This window comes from Saccoglossus kowalevskii, chromosome 22 (genome assembly GCF_978046115.1).
Source record: "Saccoglossus kowalevskii chromosome 22, keSacKowa6.1, whole genome shotgun sequence".
In the NCBI taxonomy this organism is placed as follows: Eukaryota; Metazoa; Hemichordata; class Enteropneusta; family Harrimaniidae; genus Saccoglossus; species Saccoglossus kowalevskii.
The window spans coordinates 18,988,741-19,016,375 of record NC_140662.1 but is presented as its reverse complement, the minus strand read 5'-3'; the positions used below and the strand labels follow the sequence as shown (position 1 = coordinate 19,016,375).

The 27,635-nt window shown below is 35.3% G+C and overlaps 1 protein-coding gene across 2 annotated transcripts; it reads left to right on the top strand.

The window, feature by feature from the left end:
• The first annotated feature begins 16,264 nt into the window (after positions 1 to 16,264).
• Positions 16,265 to 27,295, top strand: LOC100370036 (leukotriene-B4 omega-hydroxylase 3-like). Of its 2 annotated transcripts, none has more exons than XM_085495944.1 (9): positions 16,265 to 16,486; positions 17,487 to 17,631; positions 18,562 to 18,734; positions 19,999 to 20,120; positions 20,518 to 20,707; positions 22,936 to 23,132; positions 24,129 to 24,262; positions 24,610 to 24,757; positions 26,658 to 27,295. In XM_085495944.1, exons 1-9 carry the CDS (start codon positions 16,307 to 16,309, stop codon positions 26,833 to 26,835), a joined length of 1,467 nt encoding a protein of 488 aa, XP_085352070.1. In that variant the 5' UTR covers positions 16,265 to 16,306; the 3' UTR covers positions 26,836 to 27,295. The 2 variants fall into 2 exon arrangements, with proteins under 2 accessions (XP_085352070.1, XP_002741529.2); XM_002741483.4 differs by having other exon boundaries at positions 20,461 to 20,707.
• Positions 27,296 to 27,635: the final 340 nt, after the last annotated feature.

The window sequence follows — 27,635 nt, the reverse complement described above, 5'->3', positions numbered from 1 at the left end:
CAGAAAGCTGTGACCGGACAGCCATAAATAACAGTAATGTGAACTGCCTCATGTACGCTGATGACATTGTCATTTTATCCACATCAAAATGGCAATTGACAGTGAACACACAAAAAACTAAAATTATGGTATTCAATAAATCAAATAGACTATTAAACATTGACATGTTCTTTTACCAGAATAAGGAAATTGACATTTTAAGACATTTTAATTACTTTGGCCTTGTTGTAACCCCTAATGATACATTCAAAGAAGGTCAAACAAATCTTAAAATAAAGGGTCTGAATGCCATGTTTTCAAAACTTGCCAATGGCAACATCTCAAACCTGAATATACCATTACAGCTGTCCCTGTTTGACAAATTAATTAGCGATAGGTAATTAGGTAGCGATATATAGAATGATGAAAGCTCCATAAAGTCTCCAGTTGAAGACGTGCATGTTGCATATTGCCGCTTCCTACTGAACACCTCCAAAATACCCCAAAATTAATCATTTATAGTGAATTAGGGGGATTTCCCATCAACTGCTATATTCAAAGACAAGCTATTAAACAACTTAACAGAATAGCTAACACTAACAGCAAGCTTTTAAAAGAAGCATATCTGCGAAGGTGCGTCTCGGCACGCTCGTGGCTCACGTATTGTCGAATTTTGCCGAATGGCGAGTACACACATCGGCCAGATTCTCACTCGGCCAGTGACTGGTCTCTGCCAGCGCACGTACTAATTTTAACACGTGTTAATTTCTAACAAAATGTAGGCTGTCAGAGTCGTCTCGCGATAAAAAAAAGGTTGTCGATCTCAGTGACGCAGTAGCGAGCGTTGTATTACAGACTGCCCAAGTCATTACTTACTACCTTATACTAAAATATGTTTGGATATTTAGAGTACTAACAAATTTCCACTTCCGGTCCGGTTAGACTCAAAATACACCACGAATATTAACTTTTGAGATATAATTTTTGGTATGTGTAGATTCTTTGATATTTTATTTTCGTCGTCCTGTACTTCGTTTAGTAATTCGAACGTCCCAGTTTGCGTAAAAAGAGTGAGTTTCGCGATTTCGACATCGAAAAAGCCTTTGCTTCATTATTTGCTGAGAGATTGGTCGAACTTTTATGATCATTCCAAACCACTCTTTAAAAACATAGGTATATTAAATATATATGATCTTTGTAAATTACAAACAGGAATGTTAATTTTTGATCTGAAAAATAAAAATCATGCGAGATGTGTGCTAGATTATTTTGACCCAATTCAGCACTCGCACATTACAAGATCTGTAGAAAACGCAAACTTTTTTGTACAAAGGAAACGTTTAACTCAAAGTCAACACAGTGTAATTTATAGTAATACCTTACTCTGGAACTCATTGTCAGTGTCATTAAAAGATATCACCTCGCGATACACATTTAAACAAGGTCTTAAACAGTATCTCTGTAATAAATAACCCAGTGTTGACTTATTTAACAATTGTCACTCTCTTGACTTTTATGACATATTTTTGATCAGTTTTAAGTATTCTTATATACATTACCTTTGAATATTTGTAAGAATATTTCTGATAATTTGACTAGTTTATAATTAGGGTAGGGACATGATGTTTTACTAGCTCTTTTTGAGCTATTTATCATGTTCCACACCATAATGACAAAGCATTATGTATTTAGCAAGTACCCAATTGTATTTACTTTATGGTGAAATAAAATATACAAATACAAATACAAATAAAATGCATGATCATTTGAACACTGCTATTACAAGACTGGGAGGAGGTAATAAATTTGGGGCGAGATAGGATTACGTTGATACAGTGTAACAATATCGGCGCCGGTGATCTCTTACCAGTTCGTTGCCAAAATAAAAAGCATGATCATATAAACACTGCTATTACAAGACTGGTAGGAGGTAATACATTTGGGGCGAAAGTATTTAAAAATTAGTTTTTGGCTGTTGCCATGGCAGCGGTGGGCCAAGTTCTTTTTCAATTAGTGATGGTACGACCTGCCTCTCAAGTATGGACAAAATCAGCCATGCCAAAACAAAATCACAGAGCAGTTAAAAGCCGTTGCTGGTGAAAAGTTATTCCAACTTTCAGGTCAATTTGCTCTGTAATGAAAATAGGGTGAAATCGGCAATCCTAGCGGAGCGGATCGCCAACATTGATTCGTTTCAAAACGTTCGTCGTGAAATTCACGTTTAAAAACGTTTTGACCTTTGTCATCTATTCCCCCACCAGCGTGAATTACAGCACTAATATTTGTTCCCTTAGAATCTATAATTAAGTACAAATGGTGTCACTATGCAATATTTTTGGTGTAACTATACATTTACAAAACATTTAAGTATGTCTCATAAGAAAGTTTCCCAATTTTCTGCCTAAACAAGTTTTCAACGAAAGAATTCAATAGGTAGATAGGTAGGTAAAAAATACAACATATTTCACTGCCGTAAGTTTATAAAACCTCATGAGCCCGAAAACTGGCAAAGACGGAAAATAAAATGTTGCATTATTGTCGCCATGTTTATTTATCCTTGACTATTCTCTCACTAGAGAGAATTACATTACGAACGTTTGTTCCCCGTGAGTCTATAATAAAACTGAATTCACGTACTAAATTCATAAAGGTGTGTATTATCTGAGGCCTCACTGATCACTGCGTGTCCCGGAATCTATTGGGTGGCTATCACCGAGGTAAAAAGTCTCTCACCCCCTGGTTATTGTCACAGTTTTCGTAGCCAGAGGGATTCACGTCCCAGTGTATCTCAGTGACGCCAGGTATCGGCCAATGCCCGTACTCGGCCAGCATATGTGTTAATTGGTTAATCGCGCTTTGTTAGTTTCTAGATCCGTGGTACATCGTGGCCATTCCAGGATATAAACTCGTTCTTACAATTAAATAAATACAACATTATTATATTAGGCCCATTTTATATGATATTTCAATTGTATGCATGCGACGCAAAATTTAATATATTGCCAAATATTTTGATTTCAATTATTTCCATGGGATAACAAATTTAGTATTGTTTGGCAAATTTTTAATTCATTATCAGTATCAGTGTGTTTAAATTTCCGTGAATTAACATTATGGCATTTTACGTCTGTCAACTAACGGGAACGTGGAATCATTTATTATTAAGGACCTGACGTAGAATTGGAAATTGCTTCAAATAAACAAATGTCCAATTCGGAAACAGAATAATAGTATTATCAGGTGGTAAAATCTCTCTCTCTGGGGTTCTCCACACTGTCAGGGGGGAATCTCGTCTCGTCTCTCTATCTCGTCCCCTTGAGGTACGGGATCGGGAAAGTCACTTTAACTTTACAGTCAAATAAGACACACACAACGAAATACGTTTCAGCTCTCGTCTTAGTCGATCAATCGAGCACTCTATAAGACACGGCACCCTGGGGAAAAAATCCCCAAGACTCTCGCAAGGCTGACCCAAGACTAGCCCAAGACTGGACTGCCTCAAGGCTCGCCCCTGGACTCTCTCGGACTGCGTCTGTCGTGGAGTATTCGCCAAGACCAACTCAAACTCTCTTTATTCATTTTCAAAACTCTGACCAATTACAATGCAGTAAAAAGACTCTAGGGCGTAACCTTCAATCATAAAGCCAATCACACTAAGTACTGAATACGTCATATCTTTTGATTAATCGTTCACTACATTAATAACTACGGATACCAACTGTCAGAATGAGTAGTCTAAAAAGCGGCGGCTATCTGGTAATTAGTTCCAAATCACTGAGCCAAGTTCCGTCCAAAACTTCAAATAGGCCTACACGATGACAGACATAACACAGCAATTCGCTAATAATCAGTTAATTAAGTCGGTTAACAGATACGCGAAAACAAATTCATGACAGTATATTTGGTTAATGATGAAATAGTAGGGCGCCACCAGACGGTTTGGCTCAGCAAGTGCGTTGTGTTTCTCTCACGAAGTTGACGCTGATTGTACATAAAGGAAGTCACACATCCCGCCATTGGATGGCGGCACATCGTGTATGTGGTGTTTACAAAGGACGTGGAGATGATCCGTGGTACATCGTGACCAATAATAAAATGATTGGTTGTCCAACTGTGGGCGTGTCTTTTTTCTGTGCTAAACGTGCAACACCAAAGTCCCGCCACTTTTTTCATGGTTCGGCCATTTAAAATCATATTCAGGACAAGATTTTTATCAATTAAATGGTTGGCTTCCAATGCTGCTCCGAATCATTCAGAAAATTCATTTTACCGCCACTTTACAGCGGTTTTCACACAGACACCAGTTAATTCCGTTACACAATGGCTGAAGCAATTTCACATCGACCAGACACGCCCCAAAACAGATGACGAGATTTGACAGGATCGGCGAATGCGCATGCGTCTAAAACAGCTGGTACTAATATCGTAATATTCTAATTTCCTAATAACTTATTTTGCACTCGTACAATGCAAAATACATATTTGATTAGGTTAGCCGCCAAGTACCATCGTACGGCACCCAATTCATATATCACCAACACCGTAGTACAGAGTTATGTTAAAAGAAACATCAATCCAAACAACATATTGACCTCTAAAGAAAAAGCTCAACAAACGTAGGAAAATGCTATTTACATTTTTTTATATCACTTTTCATTTTCTGGATATTCAACTTTTCATCAGTATTATGTCGTCAGCCATCTTGATTTTAAAGCAAAGGATTATGGGTAAAGTATGACATCATAGAATCTGTTGTCAGAAATGTAGAACATGATTTCTAGCTCCGTGGTTTAACTACGGTTACTAACCGTGGTTTAACCTTCAGACATGGCTAATTAGCACATCGTGCAAGGTGGGATTTTTGTTAGAAGCTTGTTATTGTTTCCGTGTCACGAGCGGCAGCAGCGAGCGCCGTCTTATTTACTGACAAAGTACAGAGTGTTGATTAAGTACTGCCTGAGTCATATCATGGAGCTAGAAAGGGAAACATAAATAATGCACGGGCGGCAAGGTTTGAATCATTGAATCTCATTTTACCTCCATAGTTGAATCAAGAATGGCGAGAGGCATGTAGTAATCTTCAGTGGAAAAGAAGTACAAGAGTTGTTAAACTATCATGCCATGTTATTATATATACAAACGGGTAGGTTGGTTGGCGATCCTCTCCGCTAAAGAAACAAGCAACATGTTTTCGGCTGTTGCCATGACGATCCGGCCCTGGTTTGGACGATCCAAAACAAATTGGGCATGAATTATATTCGATGTGTTCATATCTGATGTTAATATATTAAATGCACAACGAATGTATGACTATTTTACTCACAACTTATATTTCGTCTTTTGCAGAGCATTTTCACGATTCAACGCCATATTTTACACAATGCAACAGATGTTTTTAAAGGAAGGCGCGACATTGCACTTGTTAACGTTATCCGATATTATCGTCTAAAAGTGTCTAAGTTACACAAGTCTCTTTAGGCAACTATTGAGGCAGTTCATTTTTCCCCGATATTATCGATAATATCGTCTAATAATGTCTAAGTTAGACAAGCCTCTTTAGGCAACAATTGGGACAGTTCGTTTTTCCCCGATATTATCGATAATATCGTCTAATTATGTCTAAAATGTCTAAGTTATACATGCCTTTTTAAGCAACTATTGGGACAGTTCGTTTTTACTCCGATATTATCGATAATATCGTCCAATAATGTCTAAGTTAGACAGGCCTGTCTGGCCAAACTATTGGGACAGTTCGTTTTCCTCCGATATTATCGATAATATCGTCTAATAATGTCTAAAAATGTCTAAGTTATACATGCCTCTTTAAGCAACTATTGGGACAGTTCGTTTGTCTCCGATATTATCGATAATATCGTCTATTAATATCTAAGTTAGACAGGTCTGTCTGGGCAACTATTGGGACAGTTCGTTTTTCTCCGATATTATCGTCTAATAATGTCTAAAAATGTTAAAAGTTAGATATCTCTGACAACATTTCATTAGATTTTATTAGACGATAATGATTTATATGACATTGTCGCTCCTTCATGGTTTTTTTTATACGCTGCCACCTGCAGGCTGACAAAATGTTTTATTGGTCTATCACTAAATAAACAAATAAACTGTTTCTTTGCACGTTGTGCTTCTGGTTGTCGAGCAATACATTACAGTTCCGCTCAGGGTCCGCATTGTTGTGGTTCGTTTTAATGTGTTTCCATTTGGGAATTGCGTGAATAAATTAAGAACAGAAGTCGGAATGTAGCAAGATGCCTCACTCGTTAAATGCTCGACTTCTTGTACTTTAGAGCTAAATTACAAACATTGATCATTCATTCAACACCCGGTTGGGAAACGCCTTTGTTCTAAGGTGTTATTCCCTCGATCGCTGGTAACAGTTTGCGTTATGCTTGTGGAGTGAAATCGATGACGTCATAGCATCTTTGGATCTTCCTAGATTTACACTGTCTTCCGGTCTGCGCCTGTGAATCATTTTATACAACTTATTTCGAAATTATTTCGATTTGCGTGTGTATTTGTGTTCGTAAAAGCTTTCATAATAAGGCACGTGTAATTTAAAAGATATGTTTATTTAATTGACATAAAAAAAAATCAAGATTTCAATTTCAGACCGTTACAGCCAGCACTGTTCATTGTAGGGTGACGTCACGTGTTATGGTGACGCTGTACGAAACGTTTTCACCCTATGGAAATGCGTCCATCTATCTAAAACGATCACAGTCGTCATATTTTTGTAGTTTAATATTTTAATTGTTCCCCATTATAGATTATTTTGTGTAGAAGCAGTTCAGTCGATTATTTTACCGTTAGTTTTGCCCCCCGTAGATACTTGTATCAGCTCACGAACCAAGATGGTCGTCGAGTGTCATTCGAAGAAAACGACTGTTCAAAGTTTTTTTTTAATATTGATGACTAAAATTTTGAACAACCGTTAATTTACATCTAAGAAATAACCGAATAAATTGGGTGTAGTCGGATTCCGATATTCTTCTCAGAAAATCACTGAATTTAGACAGCTCCCTGATTTGTTCATGTTATATCAAGATGGCGATTTGAACGACCGAAGTCGATGTTATAGTGAGAGTACTAGTATATGATCTTAACAAACCTCCTAACACACTTTTCCGACTTAAATTATTATTTTATTAATGTGGAAGTTTAAAAAAGTGCCCAATGATGTTTGAATGGATGTTCTGTTATTTTTTTTCGATCAAACTTAGATCGTGTTTTAAAACATAAACTACGTTCGATACGTTTTTTGTGGCCCTGACAGATTGGATGGCTGCGTCGATTTCTCCGTTTCCGTAGCCTTTTTTCATGCACTCAGCAGCAACATTCTCTGCTCCCTCTTACAATATATCATTCCAATCGATATCGACAAAATCCTTGTAGTTTTCCCACATTTCGGTAAATAATAATAATAATAACTTCATTACACTACTATGCCATCAGAGGGCGCAGTATGGTAAATAAAATACAAATCATAAGAAAAAATACAGTAGCTAAACTATAAGATAAAATTAAAATTAAAAGATCATGTTAAAAGCTTAATAGGAAAAACAAATTAATTTTCTGGGATAGTTCACATCGCCATGTTCACAACAAAGCTGGTCTTATGTTATTAAATTTTGACGATCATATTAAGAAGCCTATGAAAATATGATACATCAGGGCAAAAACTGTACCAGTCAACCAAGGAATTCCACGAGTCAACTAAATTAAGACAAAATTAATACAACAGTCTCGAAATAGTACTGACGCGATATTTTGATTTTGTACACGTGTGTAGCAACTTCGCATCGAGAGAACACTTATTACTTACTGTCATCTGATTTATTTCCACTTCTATTTAGTTTGAACTGCAACTGAATTTTATACTTTCTGTTTTATTGTTACCCGGGCCTGTTGTATAAATGTCGGTCAGACCTTTTGCGTCACTTCATGTTGAAACACCGCAGTATCTCGCGAGTTCGTGCGTTTTTGCGTGACTTTGTGGACATTTTCTTATCTCCCCCAGCTGTTTATAAGCTTAAAACGTTATCGCAAAAGTAAACACGAGACACACGTTAGATCAAAAGAAATACCCGCGTTGCCAGTCTATTGTATAGTTGGTTTACTGAAACACTTAAAATTCCTCAGAAGGAATTAAAATGGTTACACTAACTGCTAAAACACATATATAAAACATACAAATTTTACAAAAATTACTGTCTAAAGCACAACAATGGTTTAAAAAAACCAACAAACTACAATTACAAAAAACTATTGATATATGTAGGTAATAATATTGAAAAAAATAGATGAAATAATAATAAAAAAATAAGAAATAAACAGTAAATCAATGAAAGATGGAAATGAGAAAAAAAAACGTATTAAAGGAGAAAAGTATTAATGTTAATTTGCCAGAAGATGTTGCTGTCTAAGGTTCGTGTTATTTTTGATATTTGTTTCAATTTTTATTTTATGATTGCTCAGACGGAACCTACTTAGACATTCTCGTAGTTCGGCATTCTTTATTTTGATCACATAATTTTCCAATGAGTAAATTCATTTTTGAAATGTGTGTACGTTCTGAGTTTATCCCTTCTGTTATTGTTATTTTGGTTATCACAAGTCCTTATGTTAATTTCCCTTTTCCAGTATAATTAATATATTTTTTCAACTTCCAAACATAATTTCTTGGTTTCTATGTCATTCAGTATAGTTGTTGTTTCGATAATTTGTGGTTGGTTTATTTCAGTTAACAGTGTAGTTAACACTGTACCATTTGCTGTTTAATTGTTTGTTCATAATTGCTGTCTCCCTTACCAATTCATTCGATGTATTCATTACTCTGTTGAAGTATTTAATTAATTGTTTTTTGATGAATACGTCGAGATTGAACCAAAACGACAAAAGTTTAGGTGAATTTATTCCACACTTGATTTGTATGTGCTTTCGTGACCCCAGATGTCACTTCCGTAAACTAGTATGGGCCTAATTAGTTTATCGAAAAAGGATAGCATTGTAAGTGGATTTAAATTTGTCCTATGTTCAAGTTTTGCTTTTAGACTAAATAAAGCTTTTTGGCCTTTTAGTTTTAATGTTTTCATTGCTAATTGTATGCCTGTCAAATATTAAGGGTAAACACATTGTTAGCTATAGATATCCTCGATATCTACGTGAATTTGAACCAAAATGTTATCGGCAAGTCTCAGAATACGACTGTGACAGCCACTGAAACGCAATTGAAAGCAAATGAACACGTCAAGCAAAAAAAAAAAAAAAACTTGTTCGAGTCCTGGCATAAAATGGAGGCACATACCATTTTGATTCTTGAAGGGAATGGAAATCAGTTGATTTGAGGGTGTCACAATAAACAAGAGAGTAAATCGTTTTTATGCTACGAAAAAATGCAGACCTTGAACGTACTTTTTGGACTTTAGTACAACTTCATTTTTGTTTGATTACCTAACGTTTTTAGGTTCATTTTCTGCAAGTTACAGAGCACATACCTAAGCGGCCCTCCCTCAGCAAATAATGAAGTAAAGGCATTTTCGATGTCGAAATCGCGAAACTCATCCTTTTTACACAAACTGGGAAGTTCGAATTAATAAACAAAGTACAGGACGACGAAGATAAAATATCCAAAAATCAACACATACCAAAAATTATTCTCAAATATTCGTGGTGTATTTTTAGTCTAACCGGATCATAGTACTCTAATTATCCAAATATATTTTAGTATAAGATACTGTAGAATACTTTATTTTCGCTTGGAATTTATTTTCGCTAATTTCGCTGAAGGGATGATTCCGTGAAAATGAAATCCAGCGAATATCCATGTACTTTTTTCCTATATTTCACATTGAACTCATCAAAAATCAGTGAAAATAAATTCCATACAAAACGCCCAATAAGCCTTTTCAGCGAAAATTAATTTCAGCAAAAATAAAGTATTCCACAGTAGTAATTATTTTTGTTTTCTCTGTATTAATAGTCAGCTTTCAATGTTTTGTGTAAGTGGAGAGATTATCTATTAGCTCTTTTGTAATCCATGTTTTGTTTCTGAAAGGATGACAATGTCGTCCGCAAAGAGGAGGCACCCAACTTTACTGTTTCCCAGTGTGGGTGGATTACATGTTGCAGTATCAAAAATTCCTGGTAGGTCATTAATAAACAAATTGAAAAGAGTTGGACTTAAGTTACACCCTTGTTTAACCCCAGTATGTGATGAGAATTCAGTTGTTAATCCATCATTAACCTTGACTTTATAGTTTACTTTACTGTACATATCTTTTATAATGTTATAAATATTGCCTGTTATGCCAGATTTTAATAATTTTAAAAACATTCCTTCATGCCACACACTGTCAAATGCCTTCTTAAGGTCTACCAAACAAGCATATAGTCTTTTGGGGTTTTGTTTGTTCTTATTTCCTGTAAGATCTTTTAGATTTTTGTTATGATGTAGGTACTTATTAATTATTGTTTTTAAAATGAAGAGGTTGTCCAATGTGCGACAGTCTCTCCTAAATCCAAATTGCTTTTTAGAAATAATAATATTATTATTATTGTTATAATATCTAGGTATGATGTTATTCTTTGGTTAATTATACTCTTATTGTTTAGAGTAGTATTGTCTTCCGATGATGGATTTAACAATTTATTAAAGTAATTTAACCACTCATTTTGTGTTATTGAATTATGTATTTCATTACTGTTTCTATCATCATCTAAATCTCGTAATAATTTCCAGAATTTAGAGGCATCTCTCTTTAAACTCTCAAGTTCATTTAGTTGCGAAATTTTCAATTCATTTCACTTTTTTTCAATGTTTTTTTATATTCCTTTTTAATACAGCAAAATCTGCCTCTAATATATGGGTCTCTTGGATATTTCTTCAGAAGAGATGAAATAATTCTGAAATCCTTTTCAAGTATTAATTTCACCATCCTTTGCCATTTGTAAAGTTGACAAAAAATTGTCTTTTCCCTGGTCATCCCAAATATATTTCGCTGGCATTGGCTGTAGATTATAGTTTATCTATTGTAGGTTGTTCAGCCATATTATTTACTTTTAGTGAAAGAGAGATCGAGCAGTGCTCTGAAATGTGTGTTATGTTTTGTATTCTAAAAATACTGAATGGCTTTGTACAAATGTTTTGATGTTATTGCGTAATCGACAGTGCTGCTACATCATGGGGTATGAAATCGTCCTCGATATAGCCATCGGGAGTAGGTAAGTGATCACTGTTTTCATCAATAATTGTGTCGCTTTGGTTTCTTATACGCAAATTGAAGTCTCCCATAAGTAATATGTCACCTTGTGAAGAGAAATTCGTAATTTCATCCTGAGGTGTTCAAATAAATCTGTATCATTATTTATATATATAGGTGAATTTTCTGGTGGAATATAGATACATCCTATAAACTAGTGTTTACCAGTTGTAAGAACGGATTTATCAATTTTGCACCAAAGGAAATTTTTTGTATTGTTGTTTACAACACTAATGTATTTAGTAAATTTGTTTTTGAATAAGACACGACACCTCCTCGCTGGCGCTTAGCAGTATTTTTATAACGATCCAAACAAAAAATCATAATCAGCTAAGGTGGTTGGCATACGGACCTGATTAGTGCTATGAAGCCATGTTTCTTGTAGACATCATGCACTGTTACAAATTTAGTAAATTCATTCTCATTCAGTTTGTCTCTACTAAGTCCATTAATATTCCAACTACCTATTTTTAATGCTTTAAATTTTATGATGGTATTCATATTAAAAGTAACCGAAACAATAAGAGAGAATAATAAAATCTACGCTAGAATTGAATAAGAAAATGCGCGATAAAGAGAGAAAGAATAAATAAAAAAAATCCACAATAACAAACAAATCAGAACAAAAACTAATAGTAATAATAGCGATAAAAAAGGGGGGTTAACAATAACTATAATTAAAATCTGCGTAGAATCACAGATGTTAAGACCTATGTGGGATCCGTTATGTAGTTAAATACTATCAGGGAAAAATAAAAATACGAAAATATACTACAATAGGTCATACATTATTATTGGAGGGTAACTTGATAGTAATGATGAAAAAAAAAACATTGGTAATATCTTGATTCGGCACGGAAATGGTGTAGATTAACATTATCATCGGTTAAAAGTAGTTCATGAAATCCATGAATTTAACAAATTTGGAGAACATTTTACCTGCCAGAGGAGTATTTTGTTCGGTTTTACCGGTTGTAGAATGTGAACTTCGTTGTCTCTGTGCTGGTAAAATCATCTTTATCTTTATCATCATAGCTCTGCTTGTCTGGGTCACGGCGTTGTGTCTTCCCATCTTTCCGAGGTATTTTGTTGTTTGCTGTGTGGTGGCACTGCTGTGATCCGCGTTCACTGTTTAATTTACGACATGGAATCGGGAATCTCTTCATATTTCTTGAATTGGTGTTGTTATAAACTTGAACTTTTCAATCTGAAATTCCATTCCCGTTATTTCGTGGGTAATCTATCGTGTCTAATCTTCGTATCTCCTCTGGGGTTGATACGAATTCCATCACGAGCATAGAATTCTTGTGTTGTCGATAGGTGGTTGTGTTTTATAACATATCTGTCGCGACGAGTTGCTTCTTTTGATATTAGCTCATTAAATTCGTCTATCCTGTTATTTATCATTTTGTTGTTGTTGTGTCGTTTGATTACTTCAGACACCATTACCAGTGTGTTTGGCAACTGCTTTCGTGTTATGTTGACAAGTTCAATAGCTCTGTCCAGGCATTCTGTTGGGGTCACATCATTCAAATAGTTAGTTCCGAGATGGTATACTAGTATCACAGTATCTACAATAGTAGGAGTGATTTCCGAAATGGTTTTGCAGGCTTGTTTGAATGTAGGTATTCTAATGTGGTTTGCCGAATTTCTAGAAACATGCGCGACACGTCCACGTGTTTTGTTATAGAGTCGCCTACCAAGAGCTTTTCGACTTTCGAAATGTTGTTTTTAATTAGCATACTAGTATCTGTGTTATCTCTACTTCGGTTTTCTACACCTTTTCGCGCATTTGGTTGCTTAGGTATGGCTCCATGTGGTACTTCAAGTCCCTGACTGGAGATATTTAGTTGCGCGAGAGTTGGGGTGGATACTGGTATATCAGAATACAGCGTTGCATTTTCGCTGGTTCTCATTACTTTTTCCAACTGCCATTCCCCGTCTTCTAAGTCACAGTCGGCAGTATTGTTTATGTTTGTGCCCGAGCCGGGGTTAATTTCTAGTTCGATGTCACGTCCCAAAGCCGTGTTCTCGTGGATGTCTTCTTTGTGTAATCCATTTAGTTGTTGTTTTAAATCTTTTATTTCACGACTATGTTCTTTGTGTAGATTGTCTATTGTTTCCTTAAAAGTTGTTTCTAGTTCTGTGAATTTGGCATTGTATTCTTTTCGGATATTTTGTTCAGCTTTTTTAGCTCCGCTGTCGACTTTGTCGAGCGGAGCTTATCATATGAGTGATTGTCCGTCGTCGTTCGTCATCCGTCGTCCGTGTCAATGTTTTACTTTTTCGACTTCTTCTTGAAAACTACAAGACTGAATGCTTTGATACTTGGTGTATATGTACCTTGGGTAGACCTCTCTTAGATTTGTTCTTTTCATGATCATATCTTCAATTATCTAATTTTGGTGAATATTTTTGTCATTTCTGGTAAAAAGTGATTTTTTCGACTTCTTGTTAAAAACCACAAGTCCAATTGCTTTGATATTACATATATAGGTACAACATGTGGACCACTCTCAAATTTGTTCATTTCATGATGATATCTTCAATTCTCTAATTTTGATGAATATTTTTTGTCATTTTTGGTAAAAAGTGATACTTTCAACTTCTTGGTAAAAACCGCAAGTCCAATTGCTTTGATATTACATATATAGGTACTACATGTAGACTTCTCTCAGATTTGTTCATATTGTAATGATATCTTTAATTCTCTAATTTTGGTGAATATTTTTGTCATTTTTGGTAAAAAGTGATATTTTCAACTTCTTGTTAAAAACCACAATCATTTATTGTGAAAAATGATATCTTTGAATTCTTGTTGAAAACAGAGAGTCCCATTGCATTGATACTATGCATATTGTTCATTTTCTAATGATATCTTCTGTTCTTTAATTGAAATGTGCATTGCTAACAGCGGAGCTATCTCAGCCGAGAGGCTGCTTGTCTATGCTAGCGGTGATTAGGTTCTCCAGTTTTGAGCTGGTGGTGTTCATATTTTCAGTAACAGAATTTTCCAATTTCGTAATGCTGCCACTCATTTATTAGTTGTCTGAGACAGAACACAATGTTAAAGAAAAAAAATGGTCTATCTATTGCATAATATCTCTGGTAAAAGCGTTATAATACTACCTACCAAAATGGTAACTATCCACTAAAATACAATCATCAATTTCATGAAAATTAGTGTGGTGACCCTTTTTTTTTTAAAGTCAATATCCTTATATTGCCATGGATGTCACAGGAGCGGGGTTAGCCATGATGGGGGAAATAATCAAAGACATAGTCGGACAAAATAAACAACATCCAATTCCTAATTTCCGAGTTACTATTTTTCTCACGAAATTCGATAGAGGGCGTTCTCAAAGTACCCGGATGACAGTCCGTTCAACGTTCGTGGTGGGGTTGGAATTTGAGCGGCGTCTGCTGTAAGCAATATACTAGTAGTTACTGTTGCCGAAGTCTTACTTTTTACAAACGTTTTGCAAGAATTGGTCAAAATGGTTAACTGGCATTGTAATGCCCCAGACTATTCCTTGGGTTCGATTAAAAAGAAAAAACAGCGAAATATCCTGAGATGAAAGGCGTAACTTTTCATACATTTCTTTCGTCCAAGAAATCAACACTTCAACGCCAGTGGATTCGAATGCGTCGTCGGGAATCTGAGTGGACGCCAAACTATATTCCCGGGTTTGTTCACGGCATTTTCCATCCTGCGCCAGTATTTTTTTAGTTCAATAACTGGGACAGCCGTCTTTCAACTGCAGTTATACTAGTACATCGATTGAAAAACGAAGACTCTGTCAGCTTCGCTCGTTGCCGATTCCCACATCGATCTTCTTGTTCAGAATCCTTATGATGGCATTTTTGCGAAGTTGAAGTTAAAATAACTACGGAAGGAAAAAAAACGTGTGTCCATTTATGATAACTGCATCTGCTGATCGCCTGGTGAATAAAATATTAAATCAAACTTACACTACACAGTTCCAAACACCAGAAACTATTTTAGAGTTTGATTTAATAATAAACCATGGCTTGTAAGGATTTTCCTTCATGGATCATTGCCGAATACACTCTGCCATAATGAAATTAAATTCTGTATTCTGCACATGATGGAGCTTTACGGAAATTATGAAGTAAGTAACCATTATTAAGTCGCTATTCTTTCAGTCTGGCTGTTGTCCAGTCACTTCGATGCAACAAATATGCGAACATATCAGCTATTTCAAACAAAGGCAAAGTATGAAGTTTTTTTTTTTGCCAAGTTTTTACGTTACACGGATCTACCAGAGTTATCGTCGACTCGTGTTTTACAGTACGACGACGATTGTTTGACTCTTGGCGAACATTTAACTCGTTTGCTAACTCAACAAGTTCAAACAGTTTAGCTTTACGAACATTGCTGCAAGTTATACCACGATCCTGAAGAAATTTGCGGAGTTCTGGGACTTTTTTTGCTTTTCCAATCTATTGATTTACGCATGTAAGAATACAGAACTTCAATAAAAACAACCCCACTCAGGCTCGTCATCCGGGTATTTTGGATGCGCCCTCTAGCGGAATTCCGTAGAAAACTAACAACTCGAAAATTAGGAATTATAAAATTATAACATCCAACTGTAGGTGGCGCTAGACCGCACTGTATACAGAGTTCTTAAAGTACAATACAATTTAGATCACAGCTACATTCTAACAATGGAGTCATATAATTTATTGGAAAATGAATAAATTCTATTTTCATTCATGAGTAGGTTTCTACCTCAAGACATGATGATTGAAAAATAATGAAAAGAATATATCCTTTATTATTATTTTGTGTTCGATTTTAATAACACTGTACGGGCGTAGACATGGCTATATGTTTGAAAACCACTCATAACACGCGTTTTTGTGCTTTGTTTAGTTTTGTTTCGTTTTGCTTTGTGTTGTAGCATGCGTATTGTCCCGGATGTTTGTTTACGGCTAGTTTAAAATTAATATTCTCACGCATGTGTACAAGCGCCCGACATTCTGGGTCAGGTCACGATCAAACCTGCTATGGCCAAACACACAAAATGGCGAATACAACATGGACTGCGAACGTTGGAACATTGTGCTTGACCATTTTGATTTTAATCGTTCTACAACTCGTCTTCACGCTGTGGAAACTATTTAGACAGAGACAGTCGCACCGAATTGCGTTGGCGGCTTTCCCATGTCCTCCGGCACGCCACTGGTTTTATGGACACCATTGGGTGAGTGAGTAGCCTGACAAGTTGGCGTGAGTGGCGCCCTGGACCGTGGGGTTCGCAACACAGGGGGCAGCAGACATTATATAACATCTCTGTACATGCATTGGTTTATTTGCTTTGTCAATGTTTATTCATCTAATGATCGACTCTGGTTATCAGTTAAGTCTGATTGGGATAAACAGCAAGTGTTTGATTTGCAAATTAAAACAACAACTTAAATGTCCGTTTTCTGTACATAAAATACCTCAAATTTACTAGGATACAACTGCACAAGTAATCCATTTCAACAATAAAAAATCAATAACTGTTCAGTGAGTGAGACTCAGATCACCTCCATGCTCAGATATAGGCATTTACTAGTAAAACCACAAGGAAGGAGAAAAAATAAATGTGAAAAAATTTGATGAAAAAAAACCTGTACACATTTGATAGATTTTAAAAATATACATCAACATTATCTAGAAATAAAATAAAGCTAAAAACTAATTTGAGGGAAGAAAACATTTTTTTTACCATCAGAGTTTGTTATAATAATAACTTTATTACACTACAGAATCATCGGCGGGTTCAGTATGGTAAATAAAAAGTATTATAAGACTATTATATTTAAGACAATTCTGAATACAATACAATAAGAAAAAAATATAGTCAACCCCTCAACACTTGTACAGTACCAGTACATGTTATTTTAAAGCGCGGTAATCGTCACACATGTGCGAGATACATGTGTCTCATATAAACAACGATGGCGACTTTGACTGTTGCGCAGATCAACGAGTACGAACTGCACGTTTCCAAGCTTTAATTAGGTAGTTTTCTTGTGATTGGAAGTTATCGAAGGAGTCACCGGCGTTAATCAGTGCAAGTCGCACTCAGGTCAAACCTCATACTTGTGATTTCTATTTGAACAGCACATTGGATTGTGGGAAAATCAATGTTTATCAACACAACAACTACCGCGCTTTAAATTGCTTGACCTAATCTCTGACTATTTTATTTTTAGAATACATCTGTGGAGCAAGGTATACAAGACCAGCTAAGCCTAGGCAAGCTGTACAGTCACTATTATCAACGTTGGGTTGGACCATTTCGTGGGACTCTTTCGCTGATACACCCTGACAGTGTTAAGGCTATTTTATCCACTGCTGGTAAGTCTAGTCTCGGAAACAATGCAAAAATCAAATATTTTTTTCCCCATCTCCCATATTGTGTATCAAAGACCCAATAGAACATAATGTTGAATGGTAAGAGGAACATAAAATGAATAATATTAATAGTTCAGGGGATTTCTCTCAAATATCACAATCATTCACTTAGATGCAACCAAGTTGAATGGTTTCAACAATATAGAGACAAATCTTAATATAACATACTAAATCTAAGTTCCATGGTCTTGTAATACCATGGTATATAGTTTGAGTTGTCAAGCATTAAGTCAAAACACCAAGATCACAGTAAATTGAAGTTTATAACTACAGGTCTTGGATCTTGAATCCAAATTGAAAATAAGTATGAAGGTATTTTGTGAAAGGCGACAAAAGCTGTCTTAAAGCGATACAGTCGTCAAACGGCAAGTGTTCAATTTCGTGTAAACAAATGTATTTTAATAATAATGTTTAATTTGTCAACATAATAATATGAGGTTATTACGAGGATACCTCAAAGTATGCACAAAGACAGTACAGCTGGAGTATCAAATTTGGAAACATGCCGTTGCTATGGATTACATATCAAACATGATGTGGTGTGACGACTATAGCAATTGTGGTTGAAATTATTTTAAATCCACTGAAGCATCATATTTTCTTTTCCATTATCGATACAACAAACCCAGTTTTCTTCATTTTTATGAATATTTATAAATTTCACAGCTCAAAATGAAAAGAGAGGTGTTTCTATTGGCTGACATGATAATATTAAAACAATTTCAAGTGACGTCATTGCACACTGTGCTTGTTGACCATTTTACTCAGCTGCCATTAAAAATTAAATTTTTATATAAATGAGAATTATTAAAATTATGTTAGCACACATTATTGGTTTAATTAATTCGTATTCAAATTTAACATCTCTGGTAGAACCCAAATCTCCTAACTCCTATGGAGTACTGAAAGAGTGGCTTGGAGATGGACTGTTGATCAGCTCTGGGGCTAAATGGAAGAGAAATCGTCGTCTGTTGACGCCAGCATTTCATTTTGATATTCTGAAACCATATGTTAAAGTGTACAATGATTGTGTGGAGGTGTTGATGGTGAGTATATTTTTTACCTTCGCATGGTATCGATTAAAAGGCGGTGGACATCACGACACACATGTGCAACACTTGTGTTGATAAACATTGATTTTTCAAAATCCAATGCGCTCTTCTCATGAAAATCACAGGTATGAGTTTTGACCTGTGCGCAACGTGCACTGATTACTGCCGGTGAATCCTTCGATACTGTTCAATAACCAAAAAAAATACTGAGTTAAAACTTATGTATCAGTTTGGACTCTACGCAACAATCAAAGTCACCATCTTTGTTCATATGAGACCCATATCGTGCACATGTGTGGCATGACGACCACCGCCCTTTAAACACACAGGTTACAATTGAATGTTCATAGTAATATGTTAATTTCAAGCTATTTTCATACTCTTAGCATAAAAATGGTATATGGGGTTAAATAATATCTTTGGTAGGTAAAATTACTATTAAAACAGATAATGGAGTTGGTAGAATAGTCACCTACTATTTCATGTATCTCTTGCATATTGAATTTTCAGTGGTATACTTCCATGGTGCATCTCACAACATATACAGTTACTCCCATGATGCATCTTGCCTGATATAAATGCACATCATTTCATTTTTTGTGATTTTGGCCAACTATCTGCCATTTTGTTTTAAAGATTTTTTTTTGCCAGTTTTGGTTCCATATATCCAACCTGCCTAGACATATATGCACATGTATTTTTGTCACTATGATATCGAATATGGCTGACTGGTGGTCATCTTGTTAAACGAATGCAGTTCCATCGAGTCATATCCCATACATGCCAAATCAACATCATTTCACATTTATAGATCATGATCAATAGTGTTGATAAATCTGGAAAATATAATGCAAATATTATTCAATTTGTCTATGATGTCAAAAGTTATCACAGGATTAATATCTGGGTTTTTTGGGGCGGGGCGGGGGGGGGGGGACAATCACCTGCCTACATGAAATAGAACAATTGCATTAGTGTCCTTTAATGTTGAGACTTTTTGAAGACTGACCTCAATATACCTCAGACATGAACTTCTCAAAAGGTAATTTCTGGGGGTAAAAATTCACTATGAATGAGAATGTGTATCATATCCCCAGTGAGCATGAATACTGTTATTTAAAACATTTAGAGGGAAATATTTGCCCTGTTGAAAAGTTAGAATAAACATGCATGCCTCCATACAGGCATACAACAATTAGCACAGAACCCCGGTGAAGAAATGTATATGTAGTCTTATTAAATGTTGATTTGTACGCAGGATAAATGGTGCAAAGGGGATCTGGATAAACCTGTGGAATTATTTAAAGACGTTAGTCTACTTACTCTTGATAGTTTATTGAAATGTATCTTCAGTGTTGAAAGTAACTGTCAAACAGACAGGTAAGAATTACAACACTTGTGTGTTTTATTAAAAATGTTTTGTAAAATGAATGAAACATTTCTTTTTCAAGCACATGTGCTTGTACGTATATAAACAATTAACAGATGGTGATAGTCAAAATAAATCAAAATATTTGTGAATGATCAGGTAAACCAACTGAAAGTTTTTGTGCTTACTTCATATCTTAAAGGGCAGTAGTCGTTGTGCAACTTATGTGCAAGATATATGTGTCATATGAACAAAGATAACTTTAAGATAATTTGCACACTCGTTGTACAATTACCCTATTTCCCAAACTTTCTGTAGGGCACTCTATAATCTTATTTGTTTCTTCTGTAGCGGGCATAATGAATATGTGCGATCTGTCAAGCAATTGGCCTTACTATTCATCTTCAGATACAGGACATTTCTACCATCATTTTTATTTCGTCGCTTGGTTTCACATGGTCGTCAGTGGGCTGAAACGTTGGATATACTACACGGTTATACAAAACAAGTTATTGACCAGAAACGAAACAACCGAAAAAAAGAGCAAGCGACCGAAAAGACATATGTTGATTTTCTTGATATTTTACTTGATGCAAAGGTAAATTTGTATTTAATACTGCATGAAAATGAAAGTCAGCATGCTCTGATGTCTCACTTCATATGTAGCACAACTTTGAGAAAGTGCAACCATAGTGGTTTACAATCTGTTGGGGTTTATCAGAATTTATATTCATGTCAATGACTTATTCATTCTCAGGGATGAGAATGAGAATTTTAATTTTCAGCTGAAAGTGAAGTAGCCGGGGTCCGAGAACCGTACTAGTAGTTTATCAAATCGTTACAATACAGACACTGCGCCTTTCCTGGGACCTCGCACTTGCCGATGAAGTCACTCAATTTTTCAGTGACCACTTCATCTTTCTTCTCGATTCGTACGGTCAAAGTCACTTTCTTGTCAAGCCATGCTCAACGAAATTTGTTCCTAATGTCTTTATCGATCTCTCGCACAGCTGACTTGTCTTTTGTAACCAATTTCGACATTTTCGCTGCTTGAAACTTGTAAACAATTGTCCAACGCAGCTAACAATTGAAAAAATAAAATGGCACCATTGGTGAAAATGAATGAATGAAATGAAAGCTCTTCACTGATTGGCCCGTCAGAACAAACCCAGCCAATCATGTTAATCGTTACATATTACCTCAAACACTTCGAAACCACTTCGGATTTTACGATTGCACTGATGAAAAGAGTCGCGAACATTCCGCATTGGAGACATTGTGTCCCTTCGACTATACACTGATACAGGCCTCTTGCAGCCGACAACAATGACCGCCAGCATGTTTACTTCCGGCGAATGAACAAGATTTGTATTCTTACCCCCCTAAAATTTTCTCTTCGGATTTAGACGTTTCAGAAATTCTCTTCCCTGTGTCACGAAGCAAATTTTTAAGGTATGAAGAAATGATTTTGCTATAGAACCCAGTGCTAAATTTTTTAACCATTTTCCAAGACATTTCTGACTCTCGTTTTTAGGGAACTTATAAGGTGACCAATAATTTTTCAATTACCTTAAACCATGCTAATGAAAGCATGATGAGATTGAGATACATACACGTATAATCTTGAGTTTGACTCAATTTGAATTATAGGTCATAAATAGGCTTATTATACTGGTACATCTGTCACTGTAACGGCATAAGTTACAGCATACCATAATTTTGTTGTATTGCACTGATTATTCTCATCTTGCCATATAAGGAATTGCAAATTCCAAATATGGAACAATTACGCGCATGAGTGTCATCTAATAATAAAAACAAACATAGCTGCCCCTAGGGTTTGACCAGACTTTATACAAAGAAGTACGCTAATCTGTTTTGGATTTTGGCATTACCATGATGTATTCCTGGGAAGAAAAGATGTATAATAATAAGGTTATTACAAGGATATGCAAGTATGCACTCACGGTCTCATCATCGCATCGGTCGATACTCCTGCTGTACTGCCTTTGTGCATACTTTGCAGTACCCTCATTAGAACCTAATATGATGAATTGTTTTTTTTTTTATTTCCCATGCATGCACAGAAAATGGACGCATTCTGTTATTATCTAACAAAAAATACCTATTTTCTCCATTTTGATAAATTTCCACAATTCAAATGTTTTTTTGTTTTTTTTATTGGTTGATGAAATAAAATTTAAACATTTTCAAATGATGTCATTGTGCCTCATTTCTGCTCATTAATTAGAGGTGCCATTGTCAACTGCAATTGAATTTTATAAATATTTATAAAAATGAAGGGAATGGGTTTGTTGTGTTGATAGTATCATATTTACAATCAAGGGATAAGGATAAAACTGCTAAGGTGCATTTTCTCTGGGCACATGGAGCTAAGTTGAGTCAGCTTGGTGACGTCCGGGAAGGGTGGTATGTCTACAAGAAAAAAATAAAATTGTATTTAACTGTATAGGGGACTTGAAAAGCATAAACAAAAATGCTGTGATCAAATTTCCTTTGTATTTACACTTATTTTGTTTGAATTTTATTTTACCAAATTAAAAAATTCCATAACTGTAAATTAAGATGTTTTTCAAGATTGGTATAGTATATCAATGTACAATTTTCTGTTGCGCGAATAATGCACCAGTCAATTAATTATAACTACCCGCTTACAGAAAATCTGTGTGTCAGTCTTATTGGCTGTAGTGGGCACACTAGTTGACAACAAAGCTAACTAGACTTCTGTAACATTTCAGTGAATTTCAGTATACAATACCTTGAATATATAGCGAAATGAAATGAATATATTTTCTAATATTCTAGGATGAAGATGGTGATGGGCTAACTGATAAGGAGATCCAAGACGAGGTTGATACGTTTATGTTTCGTGGTCATGATACAACTGCCAGTGGAATTTCATGGTGTTTGTATAATCTGGCTAGATATCCGGAATATCAGCAGAAATGCCGAGAAGAAATTGATAAACTTATGGAAGGAAAAGACAACAAGGAAATTGAATGGTGAGTTTATGCCTAGCACCTACTAGATAACAGTTGTGTGTGTATGTATGATTATATAATATAACCGACCTGGTTACATGCATTTTAAAGACAAATGGTCAAAGGTAAAATATGTGTACATGTTGTATGTACGCAATACATACCCAAGGACAAGGGGGAAAAAAGGGCTAGTACCTTCAAACTTTACAGACATGTGAATTGAATTTAATGAAATTATCTTAGGTTAAAGGGTGGTGGTCGTTCTGCCACGCATGCGCGAGATATGGGACTCATATGAGCAAAGATGGTGACGAGTACAAACTGAGATGTTACTAAGCTTTAACTATGTAATTTCTCATATATTTATTTATTATTATATATCTATTTATCTTATATACTTATATATTTATTGCTGTAAACCAATAGAAAATTTGCACTTCTAAGGATGCAATAAAGTTATTATCATTATTGGTGATTGGAAGGAATCAAAGGAGTCATCAGCGGTAATTGTATGTTATGCCTTGGTCAAAACACGTATTCATGATTTCCATTAGAAGAGCGCATTGGATTCTGGGAAAATAATGTTTATCAACACAAATGGTGCACATGCACGGTGCGACGACCACCACCATTTAATGGCTTAATTCACTTTTCACAAAGCAGGAAGTATTTGTGTGTGTGGTGTAAGTTGTCAATATAATTCATTGGAGTAAATAGCTAGTGCCTTCAAACATGGTACACATGTTCCCCATGTGACTCGCATAACCTGGTTATATTTTAGGGGCAAGGTAACAGTTATTTATTTATGTATGCTCATCATATGGTAGAATAGGACCTAGTACATTACAAATAGTCCAGAGTAAAGTTATGTGTATATGTTATATGTACACAATACATATCCAAGGACAAGAAAAAAAAATAGCTAGTGCCTTCAAACATTACAGACATGTTCCCATGTGATCTGCAAGACCTTAATTATGATAGTTCCTTTATTTTATCTTTTTTGTATTTTTTCAGGGAAGACCTTCATTGTTTAAATTATACTACAATGTTCATAAAGGAAAGCCTTCGTTTCCATCCTCCAGTTTCAAATATATCAAGGCGAACAACAACTCCATTGCATTTTCCAGATGGGAAAGTTCTTCCAGCAGGTAAAAACACTGTACTGAAGGAATTTGTTAAATGCAAATGGCTGCCAATTATGATCTCATTGAAGCGAGAGAGTCACTTGTTGTTTGCCCCTCAACATTTTTCCATTTTTTTTGAATCTGTACTCTGTATTGTACAACTGATCTATGTAACCATAGTATTTGGGTAGACACAATCATGAGAGACAATTGTACACTATTTTGAGAGAAAAGAAAAACAAGTCTTGTGGCTCTGTCACTCTTGAAAATGTTTCCCTCTAAGGTCAATTCCAACTGCAGATGCTTCCTTATTTTGATATTACCAGAAACACAGTATGCATTTATTTATGTGTAACATTATTTCTCATTAGGTTTTTCTGTGGCTATATTTATACTTGGTGTTCACCATAATCCCCATGTATGGGATGACCCGAAAGTATTTGATCCGATGAGGTTCTCATCTGAGAATAGTAAAAACAGGACACCACATGCATTCATACCTTTTGCAGCGGGACCAAGGTAATCACAATTTTTGTTTATTGAAAAGTTTTTTAACAAGTACTATACCGTTTACTGTAAAGGGGTTAATTATTCACTGGGTTTTAATTTTGCTTATTTCGCTGACTGGAAAATGCGCTAAATTAAAACCCAGTGAATATGTAATATTTAGTATAGAACACATTATCTAAATTATAAAACCGTGAATTTAAAACCCACTGAATGTGCCTGAAATGATAAATCAGCGAAATTTAAACCCAGTGAAAATTAGTCATTTTACAGTAATTTCAAAGAAGACAATTTTCAATGAAAAAATGATCTGGGGTCCTACATTGACTGCAAAATTTTGTCTTAAAGCAGGGGAGTCGCCACCTGCGCATATACCAGATGGCCATATCGTGTCATTGTTTACAAACAAGCATCTACCCATGAATGAGCCTTTGCATTTTTAGCATGTGTTGTTATCGTCGCTTGGGACTCATGTGCAGGTGACGACCTTCCTGCTTTAACGTAGAAGCCTACTCATAATTTTTTGAAAAGTACTGTATGTCACAAATCATGACAATGTTCATTCATTTAATACGTAAAATTATGAAGCTAATGTCCCATGGCACCATGAAATAGCATTCTTTTGTGTGTACAGTGACATATTTTGAGAAACTGCAATTGTCGAAAATCGCTATTTTTAAAATTATTCCATAGAACACAATGTTTGCATTTTTGACATTTTTTAAAACCCAGATTTTTGAAATAATTGAGGACAACAAAAAGTACCCCATCATTCACAATATATTATTTTTTCAGCAGACTACAATTTGAAATGTGGCTTAATATCTTTGCCATAGGAACCTATAGTAAAAACGTTATAATGCTGTCAAAATGGCCACTATATCCACAAAAAATACAACCATCATTTTCTCGAAAATTAAGTTGGTGACCCCCAACTTATTTTGAGTCAATATTGCCCGGAAGTACAATTTTTTGTAAAATGAATAAATTCTGGGTATTTACGATATGAGTAGGCTTCTACCATAATGTATGTGATAAAATCTTGTAGTCATAAACATTTTTAGCATTGAAAATTAAAAGGTTTAAAGTGTTTGTGTGCTGTAATTGTAAACATATTATTTTGACTTAAATCACTTAAAATTGTGACACATAAAATTTCTTTGATGTGCTCAAACTTGATTGATTTTATTTGGACTGTGTAAATTTGAGATATATACAGTGGCCCCTCGCTAAGTCACGGGTGTCGGGATCGAAGCAAAAACTGTGACTTATCGAGGGTCTGGTGAAAATGGATAAAAAGCACATGGGTTTATTTATAGTATGTTTTCTTTATTGGACAACATCACAGCGTTCATGTCCGCATGGATTTAACTCATTGCAGCAAGTTTGATAGAGCTTTATCACAACTTCATAGCCCTGTTGACACCTCGAGTCAGGCTGCAGACAGTAATTGACGGCCAGTAGGTGTTAACAGTCAACTAAATACAGAATGCAACGAAACATTAGTTCTTCTACTTCAAAACTGCTGGCAAAACACAATAGAATTTCTGGGAGCCACCCAACTACCCACGACTTAGCTGGAACTGCGATTTACTGAGGCACGACTTAGCAAGGGGTCACTTTGAATAGGATATAAGCAAAAAATAATGAAAATTGCCAATTTTAGTCAAACATGGCTGCTATTTGTCCATCTTGGATTGCAACACAGACCAACTTTTGTCTGTGTTCTAAGTTTAGATATAAGCAGAATTGTGCAAAAAAATAGTAAACAAATTGCAGATTTTTATGAAAAAAAAAATGTCAAACATCTTGACGAAGATTTATTTTCAGTGATGTACTACAATAGAATTGCCCATGTACCAAATTTGAGCATGATCGGACTGATACACAATTTAAGTATTTTTATTTTCAGAAACTGTATTGGACAAAACTTTGCTATGAATGAGCTGAAGGTCGTGATTTCTCGCATACTACATCGATTTGAGCTGTCAATTGACAATTCTTGTCCCACACCAAAGAGACGTTTTGGATTTGTACTGCGAGCAGAAAATGGTATTTACATAAAACTTAAACCGAGATCCAGCTTTTAATATTCATATTTATTCTTATTATTTATTCAAAGTTAAGAATGTACATTAGAGTTAGCAGGGAATGTTGTTCAGTCAGGCATGCATGACACAGTATATTGTTATTTCCGAGAAGAACTAAAGATTTCACTGTATTTACTTAAAATGCTTGTTTGGGTTCAATTTTCACAACTCTATAAAGAGTCTTTGATTTGTTGTATTTATTGTTAGTTCATTGTTTTTAAGTGAAATTATTGCATTTCTGTACTTCAGAGGTGCTTCACACCACAACATGCATTCAGAGCAACTTGTCATTACATATCTACTAGATACATTTTCAGTTTATTATATACTCTATTCTATAACATTGTATTGCACGCATGAATAGGAACTCTGAGTTTGTTGTGGAGTATAAGGGCCAAAATTTGTTTGGCTTTTTTGAATTTGAGTTATTTACTTCATTCAATAAAACATTACTTCATCATTTGATTGTATTCAGTACATGTTGTCTACAGAGTTTTCACAATGAAAGTCGTAATGAATTGAGAAATATCCAAAATACATCAAATGATGACTGAAAACGAAGTAACAAATCACAAGCCTTGGTAGCGCTCTAGACTGCTGGTGGGGATCGCAGCAGTCCAGGGCGCCACCTACGCCAACTTGTCAGGCTAAAGCCTAGGCAGATGTATGAACTCCAGTGTGTACTTTTAACCTTTCTTTTGCAATTTAAGATTTAGATACGACTTGTATCGTTATTCTTTTAATTTTTTGCAAAATAATCACAAATTTCAATCGTTTTAAACAAATTTGATTTTTGCGCT

What these genes read in the sequence shown, in the direction of transcription:
- LOC100370036 (XM_002741483.4), top strand. Translation starts at nt 16,307, where the DNA reads ATGGCGAATACAACATGGACTGCGAACGTTGGAACATTGTGCTTGACC. An exon ending in ATTGTGTGGAGGTGTTGATG is followed by an intron (nt 18,735 to 19,998) that starts GTGAGTATATTT and finishes ATTTGTACGCAG; the next exon opens with GATAAATGGTGCAAAGGGGA. An exon ending in TGGGAAAGTTCTTCCAGCAG is followed by an intron (nt 24,263 to 24,609) that starts GTAAAAACACTG and finishes ATTTCTCATTAG; the next exon opens with GTTTTTCTGTGGCTATATTT.